Raw genomic sequence first — 26,219 nt, 5'->3', positions numbered from 1 at the left:
TGCTGTGAAGTCATAAACAGGTCTGGAAATTCGGGTTGCATCTGGACAAGAGTCAGAATCCGCTCATGAGCCCAGGAGCAAGATAGTCACTTTTACACCCTAAAAACCTTCTGCTCTGGAGGTAGAGTGGCAGGAAGGGGCAGAGTGCCACTTGGACTTCGGTTCCTTTTTGGACTTGCCTGAGAATTTCGACCACGACGATGACCTGCCATGTGAATGACTTCAGGAACTGGACCTTCTGATGCTTGGTAATTTAAAGCTTTGCATCACAGTCCAGTATGGCCTTCGGGTTCATATGGGTGCACTCACTGTAGGCCCTGGAGTCGAGTTGTGACCCTAACCATCAGTCACATACATGATGGTGATCTGTCACGGTTTGTGACAGTCGCTGCAGAATTTCAAGCCTGTAGTATATTTGTTGGCGATATTTCCCTTGCAGATTGGTTAAAATTATGTAAAAGTTTCAGCAGGAAACAGTCACTTTGGAGACGAAGAGTGGCTCTGGATGCATGTTTGGTGGCACAGAAAAAGAAGGAACAGACGTCGGCACACGTGTGGTGCTTATATGTGGCCGTGCATTTCACTTCTGGAGCTGAACAATGTCGGCGTGGAGCCGGATAATGGCACCTACTGGCAAGCAGGAGTACTGCTTGAAAATTTCCAGATTCAGCCTGACACCTGGGACATATTTAAAATAAGTGGAATCTGCGGTTTTAAGTATCCATTAGAAGTTGTGTTAGTATCATTTTTCTGGTGCATGACTATGCATTATAAAATTAATTTAGTAAAACAGGATGAATAGAGTCCACTCAACAGAAAACATACTTTTGAACACTGGATAAATTCAAGGTTACAAGAACCCTTTGAATATTGTAAAATAGGATTTCTTAAATGAGGTTTCCATAAAGTCTGACTTGCATCTAATTGGCATGGTCTTAATTAGATCCTGCCATATCATACCTGCATCATCACTACTTGGGCCCCAATCTGTGGATTTTATCAACAGGGCTGTAGAAGACTACAAATGTAATTCTGTTTATTGAGGATTCTCTGGAAAAATTGTTAGTGGGCAATTGAAGTGCTGGGTTATGGTTCTTTAACCCTTTGATGCAAAGTTGTCCAAGAGTAACAAGCTATCAAATGTTTATAAAATGCCTAGAGAAATAAGAAACCCTCCCACATTAGAGCTAATTCTAGTGGCTTTACTCTAGGTCCTAGGCCGTATATGCGCAACGGAAGGGTAACTGTTCCCCAAGCGACTGTATTAATCTCTGTGGGTGCGCTCTATATTTTGTTCAGTCTCAACTTATGTTTCATATAGCCTTATATTAAGCAAAAAGAGAACGGAAAGGAGTTAAAAAGGAGTTAAAAAGGCAACTTTCAGTGGTGCCCTTTTATTTGTGCTAATATCTCAAACTGGAATTTTGTAATGACAATATGTTCAGCACAAAAAATAATTTACATACTAAATTCTCTTTATTTATAGTACGTGCATATCATACAGACTTAAGCTGTTACCTTTACTCTCGTGGAACCACATTCAAGACTTGACATTTGAATATTAGAATGAAACATATTTACATGGAGATTCTAGTAGTAGACAGGTTCAGAGAATTGTCTGGTTGCAGCAAGGTTAATGAATGTTGCACACTTGTTGAACACTACATATCACACAGTTGAACATGGTATCATACAACACAACTTCTGTCACTCATACTGGCTCTGGTAGAACCAAACACAAATAAATGAAACAAGAGCTTTAAAATCCGTTCAATATACAACACAACCTGCCATTTCACTTTGTAGATGCACAACCATAATTTCAGCATTTTTCATAAAAATGTTGTTCTACAATAGTAGAAAATAAAAATTAACTTAACCTCTAGCACAGCCCCAAAAAGGGTCCTACCTTGTCATCCACCTTTTGAAATTAAGTTATATTCTGTAGCATTCCCTCAGTAAAATGAGACTATCTCATATGTTTAAAAGTCCAAGTCAGATACTCAGTGCAAATGTTTCTTCATAGCTGGCATCACTGAACGGTCTGATCCAAATAAATATACGGTATTCCACAAACTGGGATGCATTATCTGAGAAGGGAATGCAGATATTTTTTGGCCATGTCTGAAATAAGGTGACTGCACAGTTGCAGTTAGACTAAACAGCTCCTGCCAATTCAGATCACAGGACTACATGTCTGAAAAGGATAGACAACTCGCCAGTGTTGATGTCCAGAAACACCTTTAGTTTATCCATGTTTGACTCTAGCTGCTCCTAGTCTCCCATTAAACCAGAGTGAGAGATACAACTCCCACCTGCACACTTGCGGGCCAGGTGGTGTGCCCCTTCATTGAGTCAATGTGCCACTTTTCTCGTTTTTCACTTTCAAAAACTCTGCCATGCTGGAGAAGTACTTCTGGTTGGCTTCTGCCACCTTCTTCTCTGCAGCCTGGGGGTTAACAATTTCCAGGCCCTAAAAACAAGACAAAAAAATAAATAGAAGACAGCCAAGATAAACAAAAGAAAATGAAAGCAACAATTTAAAGACTTAAATATAGCATACAAAAGATGAACAGCTTTAAAAGGATCAGCAAAAACTGCAACCTGTAGGACTAAATGAACACGTTAAGGTAAATCCCGGCCACGGTATTAAAGAATTCTTTACTTGCCATAATAAAGACCGTAGACATTATATGTATCACACACTTGAGTCTGCTTTTTAACATTCCGTGAGAATATAAAGTTTTATCGAAAGTAAACATTCCTTCCTAAAACCCTGGCTTGTTAAAGAAAAAAAGTCTATGTCCCCATTGCCTTTTGTGATTCCAGGTGGGCTAAATCTTTTCCCTCATCTAGCATTAGGTCACAGGAGAAACTTGACCTCCCCAATTAGTGTGGGCAGCAGGATAGAGGGAAATACTGTCTTGAAGCAGACTAATTTGAAAGAAACCAAAAAGCACACAGCCATTAATATTATAGTGTTCACTCATTTCATGACTGCTGCTTAATTTTTCATGTCAGAGGTTTCCCCTTCTGGTATAGATGAGTCTCCTTCAATAAGGTAAATCGCCTTTTGCCTGGGAACGCCTTTCCCAACACTGTATTTATTCCTGCTCCCAAGAACACTTATGAGTTCTGGCTCTGTTGATGATTTTTCCCAATGTATTGAAAAACCGAGTTGATCTAGTGTCTCTATCACCTGTTGTATATGCTGTTTGCAGAGACTGTAGGAGTTTGCTCTCACTAACCAGTCGTCTAAGTAGGGGTAAACATGAATCCCTTGCCTTCTTAGATGAGCGGCTACTGCTGCTAGGCACTGTGTGAACACTCTTGGTGCAAATTTTAGTCTGAATCCCAGTACTTTGAATTGGTCATGTGTTTTGTTGACCACAAATCTTAACTTCTAGTGTGTTCTGTTCATAGGGATGTGTAAGTATGCATCCTATAAGTCTATGGTAGCCATGTAGTCTCCTTTTTGCATTTGAGGTATCACCTCTTGCAGTATAGTCATCTTGAATCTTTGTGTTTTTATAAATTTGTTTAGAAATCTCAGGTCTAATATTGGGAGTAATGCTCAGTCTACATTTGGAATTGGGAAGTACGTGGAATAAACTGTCCTTGTGTGGTACAAGCTCAATTGCATGCTTCCTTTGAAGTTCCTGCACCTCTTGGAGTAGCTGAGATAATTCTCTTTTTGAATGTATCTTCTTGTTTGGTCTCCTGTTTGGAGGTTGTTTTGTTATCTCTATGCAGTAACCGTACTGTATTATGTTTAAAATCCATTTGTCTGAAGTGATATCCTTCCATTTTTGAAGGAAATATTTTAGTCTGCCTCCTACTGGTGTTGTAGGTTAGAGGAACTCTAAACTTATAGGATGTTGTTTTTGTATAGGTTGAGTTATTGTGGGCACACTCACTGTTCTTGGTGAGTGTGCATGTTTTTGAATGCAGTCACTTAGTTGTGGTCCACCTCTTTGTGGCTGGCCTCTGCCACTGGGACGCCCTTGAAAGGATTGCCTTCCTTATTGATACTGCCAGTTCTGCTGCTGACCTCGCTGCTGCCCCTGGCTTGGTCCGAAGTAGGTTTGTTGGTAAGTTTGATGTGAGGTAGTAGGTTGGTGGGTACTTCTACCTGCTGGTCTTCTTGAGGGTGTGCCCCTAATGCATGCCTCTGAATTGTAGGGCGTCCATGGACCTTGCCGTCTCGTTGTCCTTTAATTGATTGAGTTTGTCAACCACACTTCCAAACAGCTGTTCGCCATTGAATGGTGAGTTTATGATATTGCTTTGCAGTTCTGGCTTGAAACCCGATATTCTCAGCCATGCGCGCCTCCTTTCTGTGATACCTTTCCTGAACTTTACGCTGCTATCCGCATATTTGCACTTGCACTCTTGCACATTCTGGGCTGTGACTCCTCCTCCCCGAGTGCTCCTTAGCCCCGGTCCGACTCGGCAAAGTGCCGTTGAGCGGAGGGCTGCGTGGAGCTACTCGGGAGGCTGGCTACTTCCGGGTCAGGTTGGGAGTGAATTCCTGCGTTGCCTGGCTACATATTCAGATGCCAAATCACCCGCGGAGCGGACGCGCGCCGGCGGCGCGCTGAAGGCGCGCCAAAGGCAAGCCCGTCTGCGCCCGTCCGGGACCAGGGGCCACGACCCCTGCTCGTCCCCCTACTACTATCCGCTACAGCACCCAGGCTCTTATGGCCCTAAAAAGAGATCTCAATAGTAATTGTCTGCATACTATGGACATTGCTCTCTCTCTCTCCAGATGTCCTTCCTGCAGTTTTAGCTTTACGCCTAGCGGGAAGGAGATCTCCCGCACTGTTCCTCCACATTATTTTCTCCTGCTGAACTGCCGTTCCTTTTCTAAACACTCAACGGAAATCAATCTTCTGCTAGATGACCTCAAACCCGACGCCCTCTTTCTCACCGAAACCTGGCTCCATGAAGGCTCTGACCCTGTTGTCACTCAAACCCTTCCCACTGGTTACGGTATACAGAGAGTCGATCGTAAAATCACAAGAGGTGGGGGGCTGGCTATAATTTACAAAGACAGTATTAGATGCCGCTCCTCCGCGACTGGCCCACCGGACTGCGAAAGTATGCAGTTCTCCCTGGAAATCGCATCAATTTGTACCTTTTCTGGTCTTCTGATTTATCGTCCTCCGGGTCCTATGGGCCAATTTCTTATCTCCCTCCCTTCATTTGTAGCAGACCTAGCATTGTCATCAGCAAACTTCTCAATTCTTGGTGATATCAATATTCACATGGATGACCCGTCCAACCAAATGGCTTTAGAGCTTTCCTCTTGCCTAGCCGCGCTCCAAATTAAGCAGATAGGCTTTGCCCCTACCCATGACAAAGGTCATCTTCTTGACCTAGTCTTCAGTAACGACCAGAAGCTTACGGCCGGGACCCCCATCCCTCTCCCTTGGACAGACCACTCGTTAGTCCCCCTCTATTGGGAAACCTGGGATTTTAAACCTTTGACTAAGTCTTCCTTGACCCTTGAGAGGAAATGGTCAAATCTGGAGGTCAACACATGGATAGAGGCTCTTAATACATCCAGACCCCTGGGCGCTTCTAACCCAGAAGTGGCCAACAGCAATTTCAACTCTTGGATCACTAACTCCCTGAACTCGCTGCTCCCAATGACACCCTCGCGTAAAAAAGCCAGGGTAAAAACCTCCCCTTGGTTCACTCCTCAATTAAGAATCCTTAAACAGACCTGTCGCCAACAGGAAAGAAGATGGATACAGAACTACGACACAATTAGGAAAAAAGAATACAGAGACTCTATACGGACCTACAAGGCCGAGATCAAACTGGCACAATCAAAATTTTACGAGGGAAAAATCAATGCAGCTGCCAATGCCCCTAAAGAGATTTTCCGCATTGCCAAAACTTTAATTTCCTTACCACAGGAACCCCTCAGAGAGGAGGAAGCCCCACAACGATGTAACGACCTAGCAGAATATTTCTTTAACAAAATTAATTTGATCTGTTGTCGTTCACCCCCTATAAACCTGACCCCATGTTTTTTTGCACACTGGCTAACACCAAGTTCTCTTTAGAAGAATTCCCTTTAATCAACACTAAGTCCTTGGACTCCCTTATGTCGACTGTAATCTCCGGCTCCCCTACTGATCCCGCCCCCCCTCAACATCTCTCCCATGTTTTTAATACAATTGGACCAGCCATTCTAGACATACTAAACTCCTCCATCATGTCAGGCACTGTCCCCAGGGCATGGAAATGTGCCCAAGTCAGAGCCCTTCTGAAAAAACCTAATCTGGATCATTCTAACTTGGCTAACTACCGCCCCATTTCTCTCCTTCCATGGCTGAGTAAGCTAATTGAAAAACACATTAACTCTACTGTAACTAATTATCTGGAAACTAATGACTTACTGCATGTGTCTCAAACAGGGTTTCGTCCCCAGTTGGGCACCGAGACGGCCCTGCTTGCGGTGACAGAAGAAGCCAGAAGACTCATGGACCGAGGCGGCTCGGCAGCCATCATCCTGCTGGACCTCAGTGCCGCCTTCGACACCGTTAATCATAACATCTTGCTGGAGCGTCTGGCGAACCTGGGTGTAAGAAAGGGGGCCTTCACCTGGTTCCAGTCCTTTCTCAAAGACCGTACATTCCAAGTGTTCGAGGGGTCCACGTCATCCAACAGTTGGCCTCTCAGCTGCGGGGTCCCGCAGGGCTCTTCTTTAAGCCCTACACTTTTCAATGTTTATATGGCCCCGCTTGCTGAGATAGTCGTCCCTTATGGCATAAAAATCATTACCTATGCGGACGACACCCAACTGGTGGTGGCACTAAACCACCCCGAAGGTTCCTCCAGCACGCTGGGTGTCTGTTTACAAGAGGTCGCCCACTGGATGAACCACTCCCACCTCAAACTAAACGCACACAAAACGGAACTTATGTTCCTGGGCAAAAATTCTTCATCTCCCTCTTCTTTCACGTGGCCACCCTGTCTCGGCCCCATGCCCATTCCTAAGCCCCAGGTAAAAGTCTTGGGGTGTGGCTGGATAACACTCTCTGCTTCAACCATCAAGCCACTAAGCTTTCTGCCACCTGCTTTGGACTAATGCGGATGCTCAGGAAGATCCTCCCCTTATTACCTTTCCAAGCAAGGAGAATCATGGTGCAGGCCCTGATTCTATTGCGTCTGGACTACGGGAATGCTCTCTATTTGGGTGCCCCCCAGTCCACTCTCCACAAACTCCAAGTGATCCAAAACTGTGCGGCGCGTCTACTGCTTCAGATCCCTCGTAGACACTCAGCTAGGCCTGCTTTGAGACATCTCCACTGGCTGCCCATACAAGCCAGGATTCACTTTAAGGCCCTATGTCTGGCTCACAAGGCTCTATGGATTCAGGACCCCCCCATACTTCAATCTTTGATCACTCCCCATCATCCTGCCAGAACCCTCCGCTCCAGCTCTGCCTTTCTTGCTACCTCCAAAAAGGTCCAAAGATCTAGATGGGGTGGGCGATCATGCTCTTTAAATGCTTCCAACCTCTGGAACACCCTTCCTTCTGTGCTCCGGGGTGAACCCGACCTGCTGACATTCCGGAAACTTCTTAAAACGCATTTTTTCCTCTCAGCATAATAGTACAAACCCCTCGCATTACAGTTCTCGGCTCCGCAAAGCGCTAGGAGGCCTCAGGGTAGCTATGCGCTATACAAATGCGACTTCATTTGTCTGCTTGATCTGTCTGCAGCATCTAGGGTGGACTTTAAACATGTGTTAGCAATGTTTTTACCCTCTTCCACCAAGTGTCTAGGTCTTCTTTGGAACTGTTCAGGTAGGTTCTTTAACAGTTCCCCTGCCTCTTCCCAATGTTGATAAGCAGGTCTGTTTAGTAATCCATTTGAATTAGCTATGCACCATTGGTTTGCTGCACTTTTGTCTACCTTTCTCCCGACAAGGTCCATCCTTTTGCTTTCCTTGTCTGGAGGTGTATCCACTGTGGTTGGTACATTAGCTCTTTTCCTAGCTGTGGAAGTAATAGAGTCAGCTGGTATAGACACTCTGATGTATATAGGGTCTTTAGAAGAATGAGTGTACTTCTTTTCTGCTCTTGGTGTGATAGCTTTGCATGTTGCAGGCTCTTTAAATGCATCCTTTCCCTGATCCAATACACTTGGCAGCATTGGAAGGAAATTATTTCTGGATTGTGTTGGCATCAAAGTCTCTAATAGAAAACATGATTGGGGTTTTTCTTCCACCAGCTGCACTTCATATGTTTCAGCAGCCTTTTAAATCACCCGATTATACATCCCAATGTCATCTGGTGGTGATGGCCTCGAAGGATAGGTTTCAACAGCCTCCTCAGGTGATTCTGCGTCGAGATCTTGCCATTACAGGTCTTCAGTCTGAGATCGCCGAAACAGCATATGTGTGTTCTTAGTCTTCCCCCTCTTGTCCGAAGAAGAATTCTTCGACGAGCGGCTTGGATGTTGTCAGAGGCATTAATTCCTCCGACGACCTTCTCCACTTAGATTGTACTTTTCGGCAGTATCTTGAATTGTTTCAAGCTTTGGTCGACATCTTTTTTACGTTGTAAAATACTTGCCATTTCTGCTTCCAGCCTTTTCCCTTTCTTCTCCTTCTCAGCCACGTGTTTTTTGGCGTTGAGACCTTCAGCTTTCCTGTTTGTGCTGGTCGACGCCGATCTGGGTGTCGAAACCTGTTTTGGTCTTTTTCTACACCGAGGCGTCTTTTTCCTGACTGTCTTTTGACGTCTTGGATCTTTCGAGGGTCTTTGCCGTCACTGAGTTCATGTCCAAGGATCCAACGGAGTATTTGTCTTTGGATGCAACTGCAGTCGTCGAGTGCTTTGACGCAGAGTTTGTGTTTTTCGAGACTACTTTTTTTTTTTAAGTCAATGCCTCTTACCTCCTTCGAAGACTTCTTCTCGACCTCCATGACTGAAACGTCTGTCCTAGTCGCCTTCCGGCTCTTCGGTGACATGGTCCTCCTCTTCGCTCAAGAGGCCCAGGTCTCAAAGCGATGGTGGTGGTCCTTGCATGGTATATTTGACTTTTCTCGGTCTTTCTCTCACCCTCAACGTCTTTGGGGTGAAGTTGGAGCACGCGTTGCAGTCCTCGCTTCAGTGATCCAGCAGTAGGCAAAGGTTGCAGACCGGATGCTGATCCTTTTGAGCGTACTTGTGGTGACAATTTTTGCACAACTTGAACGGAGTATTCTCCATTACCGCACACAGGGAGCCCCCGCAGAAGTTTTTTTCTTATTTTTCGTCGATTCTTCTCTCCAATCTCGGGAGCTCCTTTACTATCGATCCACACCCAAAGGCGAAAAAAAAGAACCTGAAAATGGCGACCAAAGGTGAGCCCTTCAGGAGGAAGCCCGTCAACGCCACAAGAGGACACCAAAGGAATGCGTTCCTTACCTGTAACTGCGGTTATCCAGTATTGGTATCTTTCATAGATTCACATGCCTGAATCATTCCCCGTCATCGGGATGGGAGTTCCCGGTACATAAATAAAGTAATGTCTCACTAGACATATAGAGTAATAGGCCAAGGGCCTCACACCTTAGTAACATATTGTAGGAGAGTAGGATCTGCACTTATGTTGCCCCACTTTTTTTTCTGATGTTTACACTGGTTTCTGGCTATAGTCTGGCTGGGACCCTGCTAATCAGGGCCCCAGCCTCTCTGTTCTCTAAACAACTTGGAGTGCATATTAGGTGCACTAGTGATTGGATACTGTGGTACCGTATGAGCCCCTAGTATTTGGTACCTTAGGTACCAAGGGCGTAGGTACTTCACAGGCCTACCAGGGGCTGAAGCATGTAATATGCCACCCCTGGGAAGCAGACTAAATCTGACACCACAGGCCTGCTACTGTAGCCTGGGTGAGGTTGTGTTAGCACTCCTCACTGAGGTATAGGTTCCCTATATCTCACCTTACACACACACACACACACACACACACACACTCGCACACACTCGCACACACACACACACACTTATAAACCGATCAGTCACCCCTAAGGCAGGCCCTAACAATCCTGAGGGCAGGGTGCTTGGTTTCCATGTGAGGGGGTGCCTCTGCCTGAGCAGAGCCCCTCTGCAGCTCCCAGAGTCCATTCTCTGTGGCTGTTTGTGGATGTGGTTAAACCATATACTCTTAAGTGCATTATAACCTAGCGGTAAATGCTAACTTTGGCATGGCTTCATCAAGACATGTCGTGTTTTGTGTCAAACGCTTTGGAATCATACCCCCAACACCAGTAACTGGTGTGGGAGTATGATCCCACCCTTCTAGAGGGGAAGACACGTACCTACTGTGGAAACACGGTAGAATCCTGAAGAGCCCTGGCATCACAAAATGGATGCCACCAGCACAGACACTGGGCTGCCCTCCTGCTGCTGACTGAAACCCGCAGTGGAGTAGGCCCAACAATAGGCATCCTGTCACAGGGAGGTGTAACCACCTTCCAGACAGGATTTATTGTATTGGGGCTGGGTGGGTGCACTCCTAGCTCCTAGAGTGCTTTAAAGTCCTGCACTGGGGGAGCAGCAGGCTCCTCTGTGTATATGCCAGCTCAAACCAGTTCAGGGGCTACCAGCCCCTGCTCTGGCGCGAAACTGGACAAAGGGAAGTGGGTGTAGCCACCCACTCCCCTGACCCTCCCATAGGAGTGGTCATAGAGCTAGTCCCTCCCTTTCTTTTAGTATAAGTTAGGGAACCCTTGCCATTGCAAACTAGATATCCCTAGATGACGCTCTGAAGAATAATCCTGGACCTTCGACGTTCCACTACCTTTGGAAGACTGAAGAATCTCCCTTGGAGTCGAGGAGTGACTCCCCTGCTTGGCAGGCACCAAAACTTTGCATCAACGGTCGCAAAGTTTCCCGCTCCCGCCGGAGTCCGAAGTCTCTGCAGCCCCGGAAGTGGATTTCCTGACCTCGACAGCCATTGTGAGTCCCCAGCAAAACTGAGGCGAGTGGACCCCACGAGTGACGAGGAACAGCAATAGCCGGTTACCGTGCACTATTGTCGAGTGCAACCCCTTCACGACGTTCTACAAACTTGTGCATTGGACCACGTGTGGTCCAAGCCTTCAGCAGGATTTCCACCGAAAATCAGTGGCCTACCTCGTCCCGAGTGACCGTGGGCTCCTGTGAAGTGAATCCTCCCGAGGAGTCTTCGTGATCCCTTGCGGGTCCCCTGAAGACTTTTCTACAGAACCAAAGGGCTCCCCTGGTTGCTCCAGGCCTGCCCTGACTTACCCTCGCTGGGTGAGTCCCTCAGATCTTGCTGGTCTGCACCACTGACTTTCTTCACATTCCAAGAGTCCTGCTGTTACAAAGGCTTGTTGGCTCCAATCCGGTTGCCGACACCTCAGTAAGCTGCAGACTTCGTGGGACACTCCGAATCCAGCTCCTGGTCGTCGTCGACGCCTCCTGGATCTCGTGGCTTAAGAGTCTTAGACACCCGTGATCACCTGAAATCACCCGACAGCTGTGGGCAACCATCTTCCTGGCCCCGGGTCACTGGCAAGTGACTTTAAACACTGTCTCCTCTGCTTTCAGGTCTTCTTTCTTCAGAATCCAGCCTTGGATTCCATCGGACACTTCTCCTGCCTTCACAAGCAGCAAGTCTTCTTTGGCTCCCATTGAAAACGACGCCGTGACCCGAAACCAAAAGACACCTATGCACCCGGCTTCCCTGGGTGAGGTAACTAGAGTACTCTGGTGCTCCTGTGTGTGTTGGCTCTAGAACTACTTACCCTGTAAGTGATTTGCTTGTAGACTCTCCCGAAGTATCCTAAATCTTTAAAATTCCAACTGCGACTTGCTCCATTGAAGTCAATTGGGATCCGCGGCTGTGTTATCACACTGCATGCGTCTCCCGTGGGTCCTTTCCGTACCTGCCTTGGGTGGATTAGTGAGGCCCCAGCGCTTCTGAAGACCTTAGGCCTTCTCAAGTCGTTCTTCTTATACCTCTTTTTTAGTATATGGTCTGGTACGCCCCTAGGGCCCCAGCCATACAAGTGCTTAATTTGTTGTGAAATGTCCTTGACTTCTAATCTCATAAAGAGATTAGTAGAGCGTGTCTAGTAATACACACACTAATACACACACACACACACACACACACACACACACACACACACACACACACACACACACACACACACACACACACACACACACACACACACACACACACACACACACACACACACACACACACACACACACACACACACACACACACACACACACACACACACACACACACACACACACACACACACACACACACACACACACACACACACACACACACACACACACACACACACACACACACACACACACACACACACACACACACACACACACCAACCCCCCCCTAACCTGTGTGGTGTCCTTTCATTAAGTGATTCAAGAGATTATAAGGTAAAACAAGCTGCTTTACATTCCTCTGAGACTTAGCCTGAAGGCTGCTATCCACAGCTACCACTTGATAGCTTTCTTTCAAAGGTTGTCTTAAACCCATCTACCATAAGAGTCGAAATGCACTGGTGCAAGGTGGCCACTATAACTAGTGACCAGCATATACCAGGCCAACTTCTCACACATATCCACGTCCTTTTGTAAAAAAGGACCAAACTTTGGAGAGGAGCCAATCAGCTATCACCACCCTCTAGAACCTTCCTGGAAGGAGCTCCAGTCCCTCAGATTTTCTTAAGCACAGTCCGAAGTAGTTGTATCACAGAGACCCAAGAGAGTCCTTCCAGGGGAGGTGGGTGGGTTACATGTGAATCTATGAAAGATACCAATACTGGATAATCGCAGTTACAGGTAAGTAACGCATTCCTTATCCAGTATTAGGGTAGCTTTCATAGATTCACATGCCTGAATCAAAGTAGTAAGCAATGATAAGCACATTTCGAAAGGTACAGTATATATGAATTCACCAGATAACATATCAATGTGAAAATAGAAAGTACCAAAAACAATGAAATAGCATAAGAATAAAACACTAGAGAAATGTGCGTATAGAAGAAAGGATGGTGGGATCAAAGGAAGGGCTCACCTCTAATGAAATAGATGACGGAGCACCGCTTGACCCACTGCAGCATCTTTCATGAGTTCCGTGTCCAGGCAGTAATGCTTGGTAAATGTATGCGGCGTCTTCCATGTTGCCGCTCTGCAAATGTCCGCAATGGGCACACCTGCAAAAAGTGCCATTGAAGTAGAGATTGCCCTTGTGGAATGGGCTCGAACTGTGGGGCTGCCCCGCTTGCTGGTGACAAAAAGTAAAAGCTGCGGAGGTCCAACGAGAGATACTTTGTTTAGTGAGTGGGAGACCTTTCTGTGAGAAGTTGGCCTGATGTATGATGTCACTAGTTCTAGTGTACACCTTATATCAGTCCAAACAACCCTTATGGTGATTGGTTGTAAAGTCAACCTTATAGACCAGCTATCCTAGTGGTAGCATGGACAAGAGCAGTCTTAGGCTAAACTCTGAATGGCATGTGAAGCCAGCTGTGATACCATATATAATCCCTTTAATACCAAATGAAAGGACACCACAACAGATAAATAAAGTGTATTTATTCTAGTCAAACCCTCAGCACTCTTTATGAGATTAGAGGTAAGTACAACACAGTCTTATTTAAGCATACATTAAGTCACACAGGTAAGTAATACAGTTAAGCCCTAGGGGCCACGCAAACCATATACTAAAGAAGTGGTATAAGGACCACTGTCACGGAAATAGAATAGGCCTAGGCCTAGGGAATCGCTGGGGCTACACTACACTAGCAATAGTTAGGAAGTGGGAGGCCCACGGGATTCAGGTGCAGAGTGGAAACACTCACGCGTAATGCGTAAAAGTCGATAGAATTACTAGCAGTTAGAAATTAACAGTTTAAGGACACTTCTGAAGCAGCTAGAGAGTCAAGACTCGGAAACTAGACGCTAGGATAGGCACTACCCTTGTGAGCACCGAAGTACCCAAGTTACCTAGCCCACGGGCTGCGGGTGCATAGGTGTGAACTTGCGTCGGGTTTCGTCGTGGGCTTCTATGGATGCCTGAAGGAAAGTTGCTGACAGGCAGTCAGTGAAGAGTGTCCGGTGGATCCCAAGGCTGGGATCAAGAAGAGAGGATACCTGCAAGCAGAAGGGACAGAGTCAAGGTCACTAGCCAGTGACCACGTGGAACCAGGAAGGAACCAGGCGATGTGAAGATTGCAGGTGAAAGGTGAAGCTTGTCGCTGCAGCCACGGGTACCAGGAGACGTCGAGGACGACCAGGACCAGGAGGCGAGCTGTCCCACGAAGGCTCTTGCTGTCGGCGGCGGCGAAGTCGAACTAGGACTCACCAAGCCTTGGCAAGCGGAACCCACGAAGAACGGAGGACTTGCTTCTGGTGCAGACCAGGAAGGTCTGGGGTGCTTCTCTTTTGCAAGGAAGCGGGAGCCAGTCTGGAGGAGCCAAACCAGCAGTGAAGATTTCATGATGCGTCGTCACAAAGGCCACTAGCCAACGGGCAAGCAACCGGACAGACGCAGCAAGCAGGAAAATGCAGAAGGGCCCCACGCAGGACTCGTGGAGTGTGGGGGGCTGATCTTCGGTGCAGATGGTGCTTGGGGCTTCTCAATCCCCGGTGCACAACATCGAGGGTGCCTCAGAAGCTGCGCTGGAAGATACTAGCCACTTTTCCCAGGTAGCCGGTCCCACGTCTCTCGTCACCTCCACGGATCTCAGCTCGGCTGTGGATGTGGATCAGGGTCGGAGAAGTCTGGAAGTCAAGGCTCTGGTCGGGCTCTGCAGTCGGTCCCTCGTAGAACTTCAGCAAAGCAAAGGGTAGTCTCTTGATGGTGCCTGTTTGCACAGGGTAGCCACTCCTTGGCCACAAGGGAGATTCTTCAGTCTTCTTCTTTCGTCGAACGTCGAAGGTCCAGAGTTTCTGTGCAAGTTGCAGGTTCAGGATAATCTAATTTCCTGGGGCCCAGCTACCACACTTATACTAATCTGGGGGGCTGGGTTGCCTGCTAGGTCACGCCTTATGGGTGGGACCTGGGAGGGGGGTGGTTACACCCCCTTCCCTTTGTCCAGTTTCGCGCCAGGACTGGGGCTGGAGTGCCCCAGCACCGGTTTGAACTGGACTATGCATGGGACACCTTGTGTGCCCCAGGCATGTCTCATTCCTTTCAGCCCTCCCTGCCCCAATACACTAAAGTCTGTCTGGGGAGGTGCTAGCACCTCCCCAAGCAGGAAACCTATTGTCCAAGCCTCCCTTGTCGGGATCACTCCCAGCAGCAGGAGGTCAGACTTGGGTCTGTGGCAGCAGCATCCATTTTGTGATGCTGAGGCTTTGGTTAGAGTTAAACAGCCAAGTAGGATTTTAACATGTCTCTTCCTCTAGGAGGGGGGAATAATATCCTCATCCCCAGAAATGGGATGGGGGTATTATTCCAAAGTGTTAGACACCTTACACGACATGTTTTGATAAAGCCAAACCATAGTTACCATAACCGTTTAAGATTATAAGGCACTTTAAGAGTATATGGTAGGCTATATCATAGAACAGCTATAAGGACATGGTTCCGAAAGCTGCAGACAGGCTCAGCTCATGCTAGAGCACCATCTCACGTTACCAAGCACTCTGCCTCCAGGATTGTTAAGGCCTGCCATAGGAGTGGCTGATAGGTACACATGTGTCTATATTAAGGGTAGATATAGGTATACTATATCTAAGCAAGGGGTGATTACACAACCTTGCCCCAGCTGAGTGATCAGCCAGTTGTGTCTGATTGGAAGGCCAGACTAGGGGTGGCATAATACATGCTGCAGCCCCTGGGAGGCCTAGGGTACACCTATGCCCTGGGTACCTAGGGTACACTGTACAGGGTCCAATAAGGTGATCCTTACCAATTGGGAATGTACCTAGGGTACATGGAGTCCATTTTAAAGAGAGAGCAGACAGCCTGAGACCCTGAATGGCAGGATCTCAGGCCAACTAAGTCGAAAAACCAGCTAGACACTAGGCAAAAGTTGGGGGTAACCATAGTCAGATATCCACCTTCCTACACTTTCCTAGGTCGACTGTAAGCCATAAAGAGTTGGTTGGATTTGCGGAATGTCTTTGTCTTGTCAATGTAGACTTTCAAGCAGCGTTTAAGATCCAAAGAATGTAGTCTCTTTTCTGCCATTGTTTGAAGATTTGGAAAGAAGGATCGCAACACTATAGGCTCTTTGAGATGGAAGTTTGACGGAGCCTTAGGGATAAACTTCGGATTCGTGCGTAGTATAACCCGGTCGTGTTTGAATTGAAGGAAAGGGTGTTGAATTGAAAAAGCATGAAGTTCACTCACTCGCCTCGCCGAGCAAAGGGCTAGAAGGAGCGCCGTTTTCCAGGAGAGAAACTTAAGATCAGCTTTGTGTATTGGCTCAAAAGGGCGTTTCATAAGCTGAGCCAAAACCGTGTTGAGTTGCCATGAAGGAGGTAAAGTCTTTACTGGAGGGAATGTTCTAAACAGGCCTTTAAGGAATTGTTTGATTAACCGATGAGACCACAGAGAAGGGCCTGCAGAGGATCTCCTGAAATGGGATATTGCTGCCAGATGGACTTTAATGGAGGCATGAGTGAGACCAGATTTCGCCAGATGAAGAAGGTAAGGCAGTATTTGCTCTGGAGAGGATGAAAGAGGGTGTATTCTGTTTGACTTGCACCAGATACAGAACCTCTTCCATTTTAAGGAATGTTTTGTTAGTACCATCTGCTCGAGCCCGAGCCAGAACTGCTCTACAGTCCGGAGGTATGTCTAGACCCTGGAACTCTCTGAACTCAGGAGCCAAGCTGATAATCTGAGAGATGCTGGATCCGGATGCTGGACTTGTTGGTTGTTCATAGTGAGAAGAGAGGGAAACTGTTTCAACCGGATCGGTGGTTCCAGGGAGAGAAGGTGAAGCTCCGTGAATCAGTGTTGGCGTGGCCAAGCTGGAGCTATCAGGATGAGCGTGCAAGGTTCCGCTTTCATTTCCTGAGAACCCTGGAAATCAGGGGAATTGGTGGAAAAGCGTATGCAAAGACGTTGCACCATGCGATCGAAAACGCATTCCCTAGAGATCCCTTCTGGGGATGCCAGCTTGCGAAGTGTTGGCATTGATTGGAATGATTGATTTGGCATTCTGCTTGGTAGCGAAGAGGTCCAGAAGAGGGGTGCCCCATTGAGCAAATAAGCGGTTGAGAGTCCGCTGATACAACTCTCATTCGTGACATGCTGTCTGTTGTCTGCTCAATGAGTCGGCCAGAACGTGGTCTGTTCCTGGAACATACTCTGCTCGAAGAGAAATGTTGTGAAGTAGCAACCAGTTCCAGTTTTTTGCGACTCGTGAGAGAGTGTTAGAGAACGAGTCCCTCCCTGCTTGTTTAAATGGTGCATGTCGTGCTATTGTCGGTCCGTACAAGCACTCGAGAATTCCCGATTCGTGGTAGGAATGTCAGAAGAGGGAGATGAACCGCTCGTAGCTCCAGGAGATTTATGTAGAGTTTCCTTTCGGAAAGGGACCATTTCCCACTGATCTGGAGTTCTTGGAGGAAAGCTCCCCAACCTTTCAGGGACGCATCCGTTGTGATGGTATGTGGAGAAGCAGGAAGCAAGAAAGGCAAGCCTTGAGAAAGGTTCTGAGGGCAAATCCACCACCGTAGAGCCTTTATCATCTGAGGGGTCACCTGGATGACATCGTCGAATGACCCCGTACATTGGACCCATTGAGCTGAAGAGGGCGCATGTGAAGGCGTAAGTGTGGAACTAGTAGAATGCAGGAAGACATCATCCCGAGCAGGGATTTGAAAAGGCGCACAGTAAGAGACTTTTTGGATCGTATGAGACGCGCCAAGGAAAGAAGCTTGTCTTTTCGCTCGTGAGGGAAACGCTTTCTTCTGGAGCGTGTCGAGAGTAGCACCCAGGAAAGTTTCACACTGGGAAGGCTGAAAGACGGACTTGTCCTGATTGAGAGTAAGCCCCAAACAATCGAAAAGCCTTAGACCGGCGTCAGAAGACATGGACGCGTCTTCTAGAGAGGGTGCTTTGACGAGCCAGTCGTCCAGATATGGAAAGACTTGATGGTGTTGCTGTCGTAAATATGCGGCCACCGGAGAAAGGCATTTTGTAAAAATGCGTGGCGCCGATTTGAGTCCGAACGGCAGGACACGAAATTGGTAATGCCTGACCGCTACTGCGAATCTCAGAAATTGTGTGGTTGCGGTGGATCGGGATGTGAAAATAGGCATCCTGAAGGTCTAAAGACACCATGTAGTCGTCCACATTGAGTAGCTGTAGTACTTCCTGGATGGTAACCATACGAAACGACTGCTTTTTCAAGAATTTGTTGAGATTTCTCAAGTCTAATATCGGTCTCCATTTCTTCTCCTTTTTGCGTATTAGGAAAAAATGGGAGTAAAATCCCTTCCCCCCTTTGACGTAGAGGAACTCTTTCTATAGCTCCCTTCTGGAGCATAAGTGAAAGTTCCTGGAGCAGAGCACGTACATTTTTGTGAAGCATAGGTCGGGGAGGGGTTTGGGGAGGAATTTGAATGAGTTCTAGTGAATGTCCGAATTGAACTAGTTGCAGGACCCAACGGTCCGTTATTTGCTTCCAATTGTTGAGAAAGTGGGAAATTCTTCCTCCAACCTTGGAGGGCAGAGAGGAGTTCGAGACCGGCGGTAGTGGAAAGTCATTGTCGCCGAGCAGCGTCTTTCTGTCGACCTTTGCCACGAAAGGAAGACTTAGTGCAGGTGGATTGCACTTGACGTTGCTGGTATTGTGGCCGATATTGCTGAGTGGAAGAAAAGGAAGATCGATGCTGGTAATCACCTCTGGCAGATGTTCGACCTCTAACCCTTGAGTCACGAAAAGATGGGTTCTTAAATTGGAGGGTACCCAAAGCCCTAGCCGTGTTGGTATCCTTTTTTATACTCTGCAGAGCCTCATCGATGTGTGTTCCAAAGAGAAGCTGACCATCGTAGGGCATGTCTAAGACTTTTGTTTGTACCTCCGGTCGGACCGAATTCGCCTTTAACCAACCCTGGTGCCATAGTACAGCTGCGCCAGCCAGTTGGCAAAATCCAGTAGAGGCGATATCCATCGCACAGTCTATGATTTCGGATGCAGATCGTTCGCCCTCCAGCAAGATCTTTTTTGCTTCTTCCTGTGAGTCATCTGGCAAGGCCGCAAGATATGGAGCGATATCTGCCGACATCTGACTGTTATAGCGTCCTCACAGTGCCAAAGAATTGGATGCACGCACTTTTAATGCGGGCATGGACGAGAAGCGCTTGCCGATATTATCAAGCCGTCTACCCTCTTTGTCCGGAGGAGCGGTCAGCAGAGCGGAAGGATTTTTTGATTTCCGCTGAGCAGCTTGTGTGATTACTGAGTCTGGTTTAGGATGGCCGGCTAGGCAAGCTGGAGCAGTATCTGGAGCCTTGTATTTTTATCCAGACGAGGTAACACTGGAGGTACCGAGGAAGGGTTCTGCATGATCTTAACACCCTGATCCCATATGTAATCTATGATAGGGATAGATCTGACGGATTTCTTAAAAGGCTCCTTAAAATCATCGAGGAAGCAATCTTGCTGGTGGGAAGGCATAGTTATTTGAAAATGATGTGCCGCTCTTTCCACTGTTGTGAAATCCCCCAATGTCCTTAGGAGGAGAGTCAGCTGGAGCAGGAACTGGGGAAGCTGGACAGGGGAGTACATAATCGTCCCACTCATCACGAGTAGATTGGGAATCTTGAAGTTCCCCTTCTTCATGTTGATCCTCCTCCTCATCGTCTGTAGAAAGCGGAGGTGGAGATGTGACAGGCTCAGACTGCAAACTCAATGGTGGAGGCCGCGGTCTTGGCGGTGGAGACACAACTGGAGGCGGAGACGTTGCAGAAGTGGGAAACCTCTGCTTATAGTCCGAAATGTGGAATTGCAGGTCAGAAACTAGAGATGCCGGTAAACAAACCATGGGAGGTGGAGACGGATGGTATTCTTCAGGAGAAACTGCCTGATCTTCCTGCCCTTGATCCTCACAGACCGAACTGTCCTGGTACTTAACGTTAAGTTGAGATGGGCTTGTCGCCGTTCGAAACATACTGCCATCATCAGAATCTTCTTCCTCCAAAAGATGTGCTGGAGGCAAGAGCTGGACCCTACTAGGTGAAGTCAGGGCTGGCGTCAGCATACGTTTTGTGAGTTTCAGATGTACGTACGTACGTACTTTAAGTTGGAATCCGTTGTCGTCGACGGTATAGTCGTCGACGGTATAGTCGTCGACGGGCACCATGGTAGATTCAGATCCCGTCATCAGAGCAGTCGTCGACTGTGTCATCGTCGATGGAGGTTTCATCGACGGGGTCCTCGTAGACAACGAAGTGGATGTCGACGGGACTGTTTATCGATGGCGTCGCTGACACAGTCGTCAAGCGCAGCGTCGACAGCAATTTGGACGTCGACGAGGTCTTCTTTATCTTCAGCGTCGACGAGACAGACCTACCGGGCGTCGACGATGGAGTCGTCGTCGACGTGGATAATGACAGACGCGACAGAGGTTGAAACTGTCGTAGTCGACGAGGTCACACTCAATGCTGTAAATGGAGATTTCGTCGAAGCCATCATCGACGAGGTAGTCGACGGGGTGGAAGAAGGCTTTTTGAAGGCATGAAGAACTTCCTGAGGAAAAACCTTCGCTGAAAGAGCCTTAGGAGGGACCTCTGAAGACTTATGCGCCTTCTTTGGAGGTGGCTGCGACAAAGGGTCTGGAGAAGCCACCCTTGGTCTTTTCGGAGAGGACTGCGAAGATATTGAAGAGCCTTCACTTTCCTCAGAAGACAGTACTGGATCTTTGTCTTTAAGCCTCTGCAGCCAAATTAAGAGGCGTCCCTCACGATCTTTGAGGGTCTTGGAGGAAACGGTACGACATACCTTTGAGGAGTGATTCGGATAAAGGTAGTGGAGACTGTCCTTGTGTTGATCATCCACATGAACTCTTTTTTCCACAGGCAGCACAAGACCTAAAAAGGCCTTTCTTAGGAGTATCTGCCATGAAGAACTGGAGAACTTCACCCCCAAGTTGGAATTTTGAAGTAAGAAGCACTGGAAAGTCAAAAACAAGGAATGCTGAGCAGAGCTCAGAGTAGACTCCCTTAGCACGACGTGCGGTAGAAAATCTGAGGGACTAGAGCTCCTTCCGGGAAGGTTCTAGAGGGTGGTGATAGCTGATTGGCTCCTCTCCAAAGTTTGGTCCTTTTTTTACAAAAGGACGTAGATATGTTACTAAGGTGAGGCCCTTGGCCTATTACTCTATATATCTAGTGAGACATTACTTTATTTATGTATTGGGGACACCCATCCCGATGACGGGGAATGATTCAGGCATGTGAATCTTTGAAAGATAGCCTAATACTGGATAATGGTGGTATGTCGATGCCGACCCAAAATAAAAAAAAATAAAAAGAATACAGCAATTCCAAACCCAACCACTAGATGGCAGAATAATGCTCAGCATGTGAATCCAGAAAAGATTCATGCTGCAAAACATTGTTTAGGTCTCGTCTGAGCCAGCGCTTTTCTCGCGAGAGCTTTTGTAAAAGGGGGATCTGGAAGTGCAAACGAGTGCTTTTCAGGCCTCCAAATACAGTGCATGTGCGCCGGGCGCGCGCACCATTTGGCAGCCTGAAAAGCACTGCCTGATCACTTTCCCGGCCGCTTTGATGTCCTCAGTGAGCCGGACATCAAAGCGGCCCGCGAAAGTGATCACCATTTGCCACCCCCTCCCTATCTTATCTCCCTTAGCTCGGTAATTGGCCATTTAGGCGAAACTTCACTTCCGACACTGGCTGTGCAGCAGGGACTGAGCACAGATTAATTCAAATTTAATCTGTGCTCCGCTGCTCCCGACTTAATTGAGGTACTATCTAATGCACCCTCCCACTTCCTGTCCCTGCGGCACCGTCCATTCCTTTTAACCAGTTCTATTGCATCTCCTCAACGTTATCATGAAACGGAGACAGAAAGTAAGCCGGCACTACATTTCGTGCAAAAAAAACAAAACAAAAAAAAACACAAAGCCCCGATGAAAATTACATTATAATGAGACGTTTAAAAAGTAAACTGTTCCGCGTTGTTAACAGCATTTATGCACTGCAGGTGCGAGCTTTGCACTTTTCATTGATGTGCATTTTGTAATTGGTCGTCCTTCGCCCACTGTGCGCGTGTCCAGTCTCCTTTACACCCCTCGAGGCTGCAACTGACATTTTCCTGTTGGCAATTCACACATGTGGGGTAAGAATTGTCTCGGGAACCGACGCAGAACAAACAAGGTAAAGAACACACAAGAAAAACAACATTAACATTTTGTTTCCCTTGGAAGTCGCAATTTAAAAAAAGAATGTAACTGTTTCCGAAATTAAATACGCAAGAGAAATGCTGATTGGGATTGTTTGTATCTAGATTTACATCAATGCTTTTATTAGTGATTTTTAGCTGCACATGAGGATTTTTAACTTTTGTTGTCAGATCCAAAAGACTCATTTACCTACTTATTTGTTTCAACTCAGACGTTGAAGTAAGTAAACACATTGTAAAATGCACAGGGAGGTGTGGGAGCGAGCAATCCGCATCACCTCGCATCTTTATTTTTTTCTAAATGGCAATGCTTTGACTTTAAACACGCCTTTCATTGTTTAAGAACGGAGTCGCTTTCACTATGTATTTGCATTTCTTTATTTCATACATGCAAACAAATTGATTCGCTTTTCCGAAGGTGATGGGCCAACAGCTGGTTGTACTCCCGTACCCAGATCACCCCCCTCCCGCTGTTCACTGTTAACCCAACTTGCTCTTCTGTCCCAGTCTATCTCCACACCCCTCCTCCACCCGGAGCTACTTCCCTTCCCGCTGTCTCCTGAGCGCCGATCGCTTGATTTTCAGCCTCAATAGCTATAACTCTAATTTACTAAAAAAAAAAACCTCCACTGCAAATAAAACATAAAAACATTACCACTACTTTATTGATGTCTCTCTGCTCTCCTTGTCACACTGTCCCTCCTTTCACCAGTCTCTCGGCTTCTTAGTAGACTTCTCCTTTCACCTCAGCCTTTCAGTGTTTTCTAATAGCACTCCCCTCCGGTACTTCACAGGCTATCTCTCCCCTTGTCATTCTGTCCCTCCTTCTACCAGTGGCTCTCCTTTTCTCACCCAGTCACTTATTTCATCACTATCTTTCAGTCTCTCATCCCCCACCAGCACTTCACAGGCTCCACCTTTTCATCCTGCCCCTCCCTTTACCAGAGTCGCTACTTCATACCCGACTCCTCCTTTCACCTCAGCATTTCATCTCTCCTAATGGCACTCCTTCTGTCCCCCTCGCTGCCCCCGTAATTCTGTGCCTTTTTTCTCCTTCTCTCCCCTTCACTGCCACCGTGATTCTGTGCCTTTTTCTCCTTCTGTCCCCTTCTCTGCCCCGTGACACACCACACACACAACCACACACAACCCCACAAAAACAACCACAAGCGCACACACACAAGCACACAACCACAACCACACACACCACTACCACAACCACACATACACAACCACACACACAACCACACACACAACCACACACACAACCACACACACAACCACACACACAACCACACACACAACCACACACACAACCACACCGTCAGTGCACACTTTCACCAGGCACACACACCACCAGTGCACACTTTCACCAGGCACACACACACCACCAGTGCACAATTTATACAGGCACAAACACCACAAGCCATCAGTGCACGCTTCCACCAGGCACACACCCCCGGACGTCAGTGCACGCTTTCACCAGGCACACACACACACCACCGGACGTCAGTGCACGCTTTCACCAGGCACACACACACCAACAGCCGTCAGTCAGTGCACGCTTTCGCCAGGCACACACCACCAGCCGTCAGTGCACGTTTTCACCAGGCACACACACCACCAGCCATCAGTGCACGCTTCCACCAGGCACACACACCACCAGCCGGCAGTGCACACTTCCACCAGGCACACACACCACCAGCCGGCAGTGCACACTTCCACCAGGCACACACACCACCAGCCCGCAGTGCACACTTCCACCAGGCACACACACCACCAGCCCGCAGTGCACACTTCCACCAGGCACACACACCACCAGCCGGCAGTGCACACTTCCACCAGGCACACACACCACCAGCCGGCAGTGCACACTTCCACCAGGCACACACACCACCAGCCGGCAGTGCACACTTCCACCAGGCACACACACCACCAGCCGGCAGTGCACACTTCCACCAGGCACACACACCACCAGCCGGCAGTGCACACTTCCACCAGGCACACACACCACCAGCCATCAGTGCACAATTTCTACCGGCACACACACCACCAGCCATCAGTGCACACATCAATTGTTAACGCATCCACAAATAACTATTGTAGCAATCGCAGTAAGGCGCACTTTACTTTTAAACATTCATCTAAAGCGCAGCATGCCACCATTGCTACAAAAATAAATACACATTTTTTTGGCCTACAATTTATAGACCTTTGTTGCAATTGGTGTTGCAATATTTAGCAATGCCAATAGCTCAAACTTAATTAATGCGAGACCTATTGCATTGCAAATGCTTGTTTATTTAGCCAGAGGCTAGGGTTGTGGGCTATGAATGGTTTCAAGGCTCACCTTAGCTGTCTAGCTGGAGCAGGTGACATAACTCAGAGCTCAATGGGCTGGAACCAGTCTGCCATTGGAAGCTTAAGAGCAACATGGGGCGGAGTTTACTCACGCCTACTCATTTGCTTTTCCAAGGAAAGAGGTAGTAGGTTAATTGTCATCTTTAGAGGACTGCTTTTGTTCCGCTCATGTCTCAAGCACATCATTTTATGCCCTCTGAATCACTTGGAAAAACTGTACGCTCGGTTTGATCCCCTTCTCAGGACTAGTGTTACATGTTGGGTGGTAGAGGCATCCTATACCCTTCCTTTGTTAAAAGTAGGTTTCTTCTGTAGGGAAACTTCCCTCTCTCCCTTGCACAAAGACTCACAGAGAACTAGAAGTTTAACTTGCCCAAAGAGAGAGGAGATGATACCATCTTGTGAGATCGAGAACACAGACGTGTTTCTTTGGAGTTCACATTTCTGTGTAAGATGACTCTGGTTCTCAGATCCTAATCACTCAATGTTTCTGGCTCAAGGTCGCAAAGCTCTATGCCTAAAGGTGCCAGACCACTAAACATTTTTTTAAATTATTTTACTCAAACCAGCTCATAAACATCACTATATGGATAATGGTTATACAGACACCATTGCGTTAAGTTTGACAGCAGTGTTATAGCATAACGAGATCATGAAATTCCAATTACATTGGAAACAATCAAGTATTCTCTTTTGTTGTTCTACAGTGCACATGAAGTGGGCTGTGACTAGCTTACATTTTGGCCTTAACGGCGTGTGTGGTTTTTTGTCAGGAGGCTCACATTTCCCTGTATTTTTGCCATGGGGACCATACGTTTTCCCAATTCAAGCATCTCGTGCTTTTGTATACTAGTTCTTCCGCTCCAGACCACTAAACTTGACAAAGAAAGAAATGGTGATGGAATATTTACCAGTTCTATGTAATAAGGTTCAGAAAACTGTCACTGGTATTCAGTGTTGCACACAGAGTTACAGGTCTGTATACCAAGGTGGCCTTGCCTACAACTGTGCAAAACAAGGATAATTTTGTACACAAGTATATACATTGTTTGGCTGGGATGTGTTAGTTGAATAGCGGGATAGAAATGCATTGGAAAAATGACTGATTCACTCCGTCTTAAGTGATGCACCATCCAACCTTGCATAGGATAGCCTCACGATGAAATTTTAAAAGTCTGTCGTACTGTCTGGCACTAGACAGCGCCCCCTTTACCAGCCCATCAGCCAGCTTTATGCTTGAGGAACAAGAGGTGGGATCTCGTTTGTTCCAACAAATGGAACAACATTTTGGGAATAATGGTGCCTGCCTCAATCCTGCCCATTTCCACTTGAAGAATATATGGAAAACGTTGAGGACTAACCACACTGCCACAAACCTTAGGATAATGAAATGGAGTTGTTGGTCATGAAGGGTAATTGGGCCCTTTGCAAAGCACACCTAAATGCGATAA

At 47.3% G+C, this 26,219-nt stretch overlaps 1 protein-coding gene across 3 annotated transcripts in view; it reads right to left on the bottom strand.

Moving 5' to 3' along the window:
• Positions 1-1,457: 1,457 nt before the first annotated feature.
• PRPF31 (pre-mRNA processing factor 31) overlaps positions 1,458-26,219 on the bottom strand; it is a 173,418-nt gene continuing 148,656 nt past the window's right edge. For all 3 annotated transcript variants that reach the window (XM_085616415.1, XM_085616417.1, XM_085616416.1), the window contains one exon: positions 1,458-2,473. In XM_085616415.1, the coding sequence (XP_085472541.1) occupies positions 2,348-2,473 (126 nt within the window). In that variant the 3' untranslated portion in view covers positions 1,458-2,347. The remainder of the gene's footprint in view (positions 2,474-26,219) is intronic.

Source organism: Triturus cristatus, chromosome 7, assembly GCF_964204655.1.
Source record: "Triturus cristatus chromosome 7, aTriCri1.1, whole genome shotgun sequence".
Classification (NCBI taxonomy): Eukaryota; Metazoa; Chordata; class Amphibia; order Caudata; family Salamandridae; genus Triturus; species Triturus cristatus.
The sequence above is the reverse complement of the archived record's forward strand: the minus strand, read 5'-3'. Positions and strand labels throughout refer to the sequence as shown.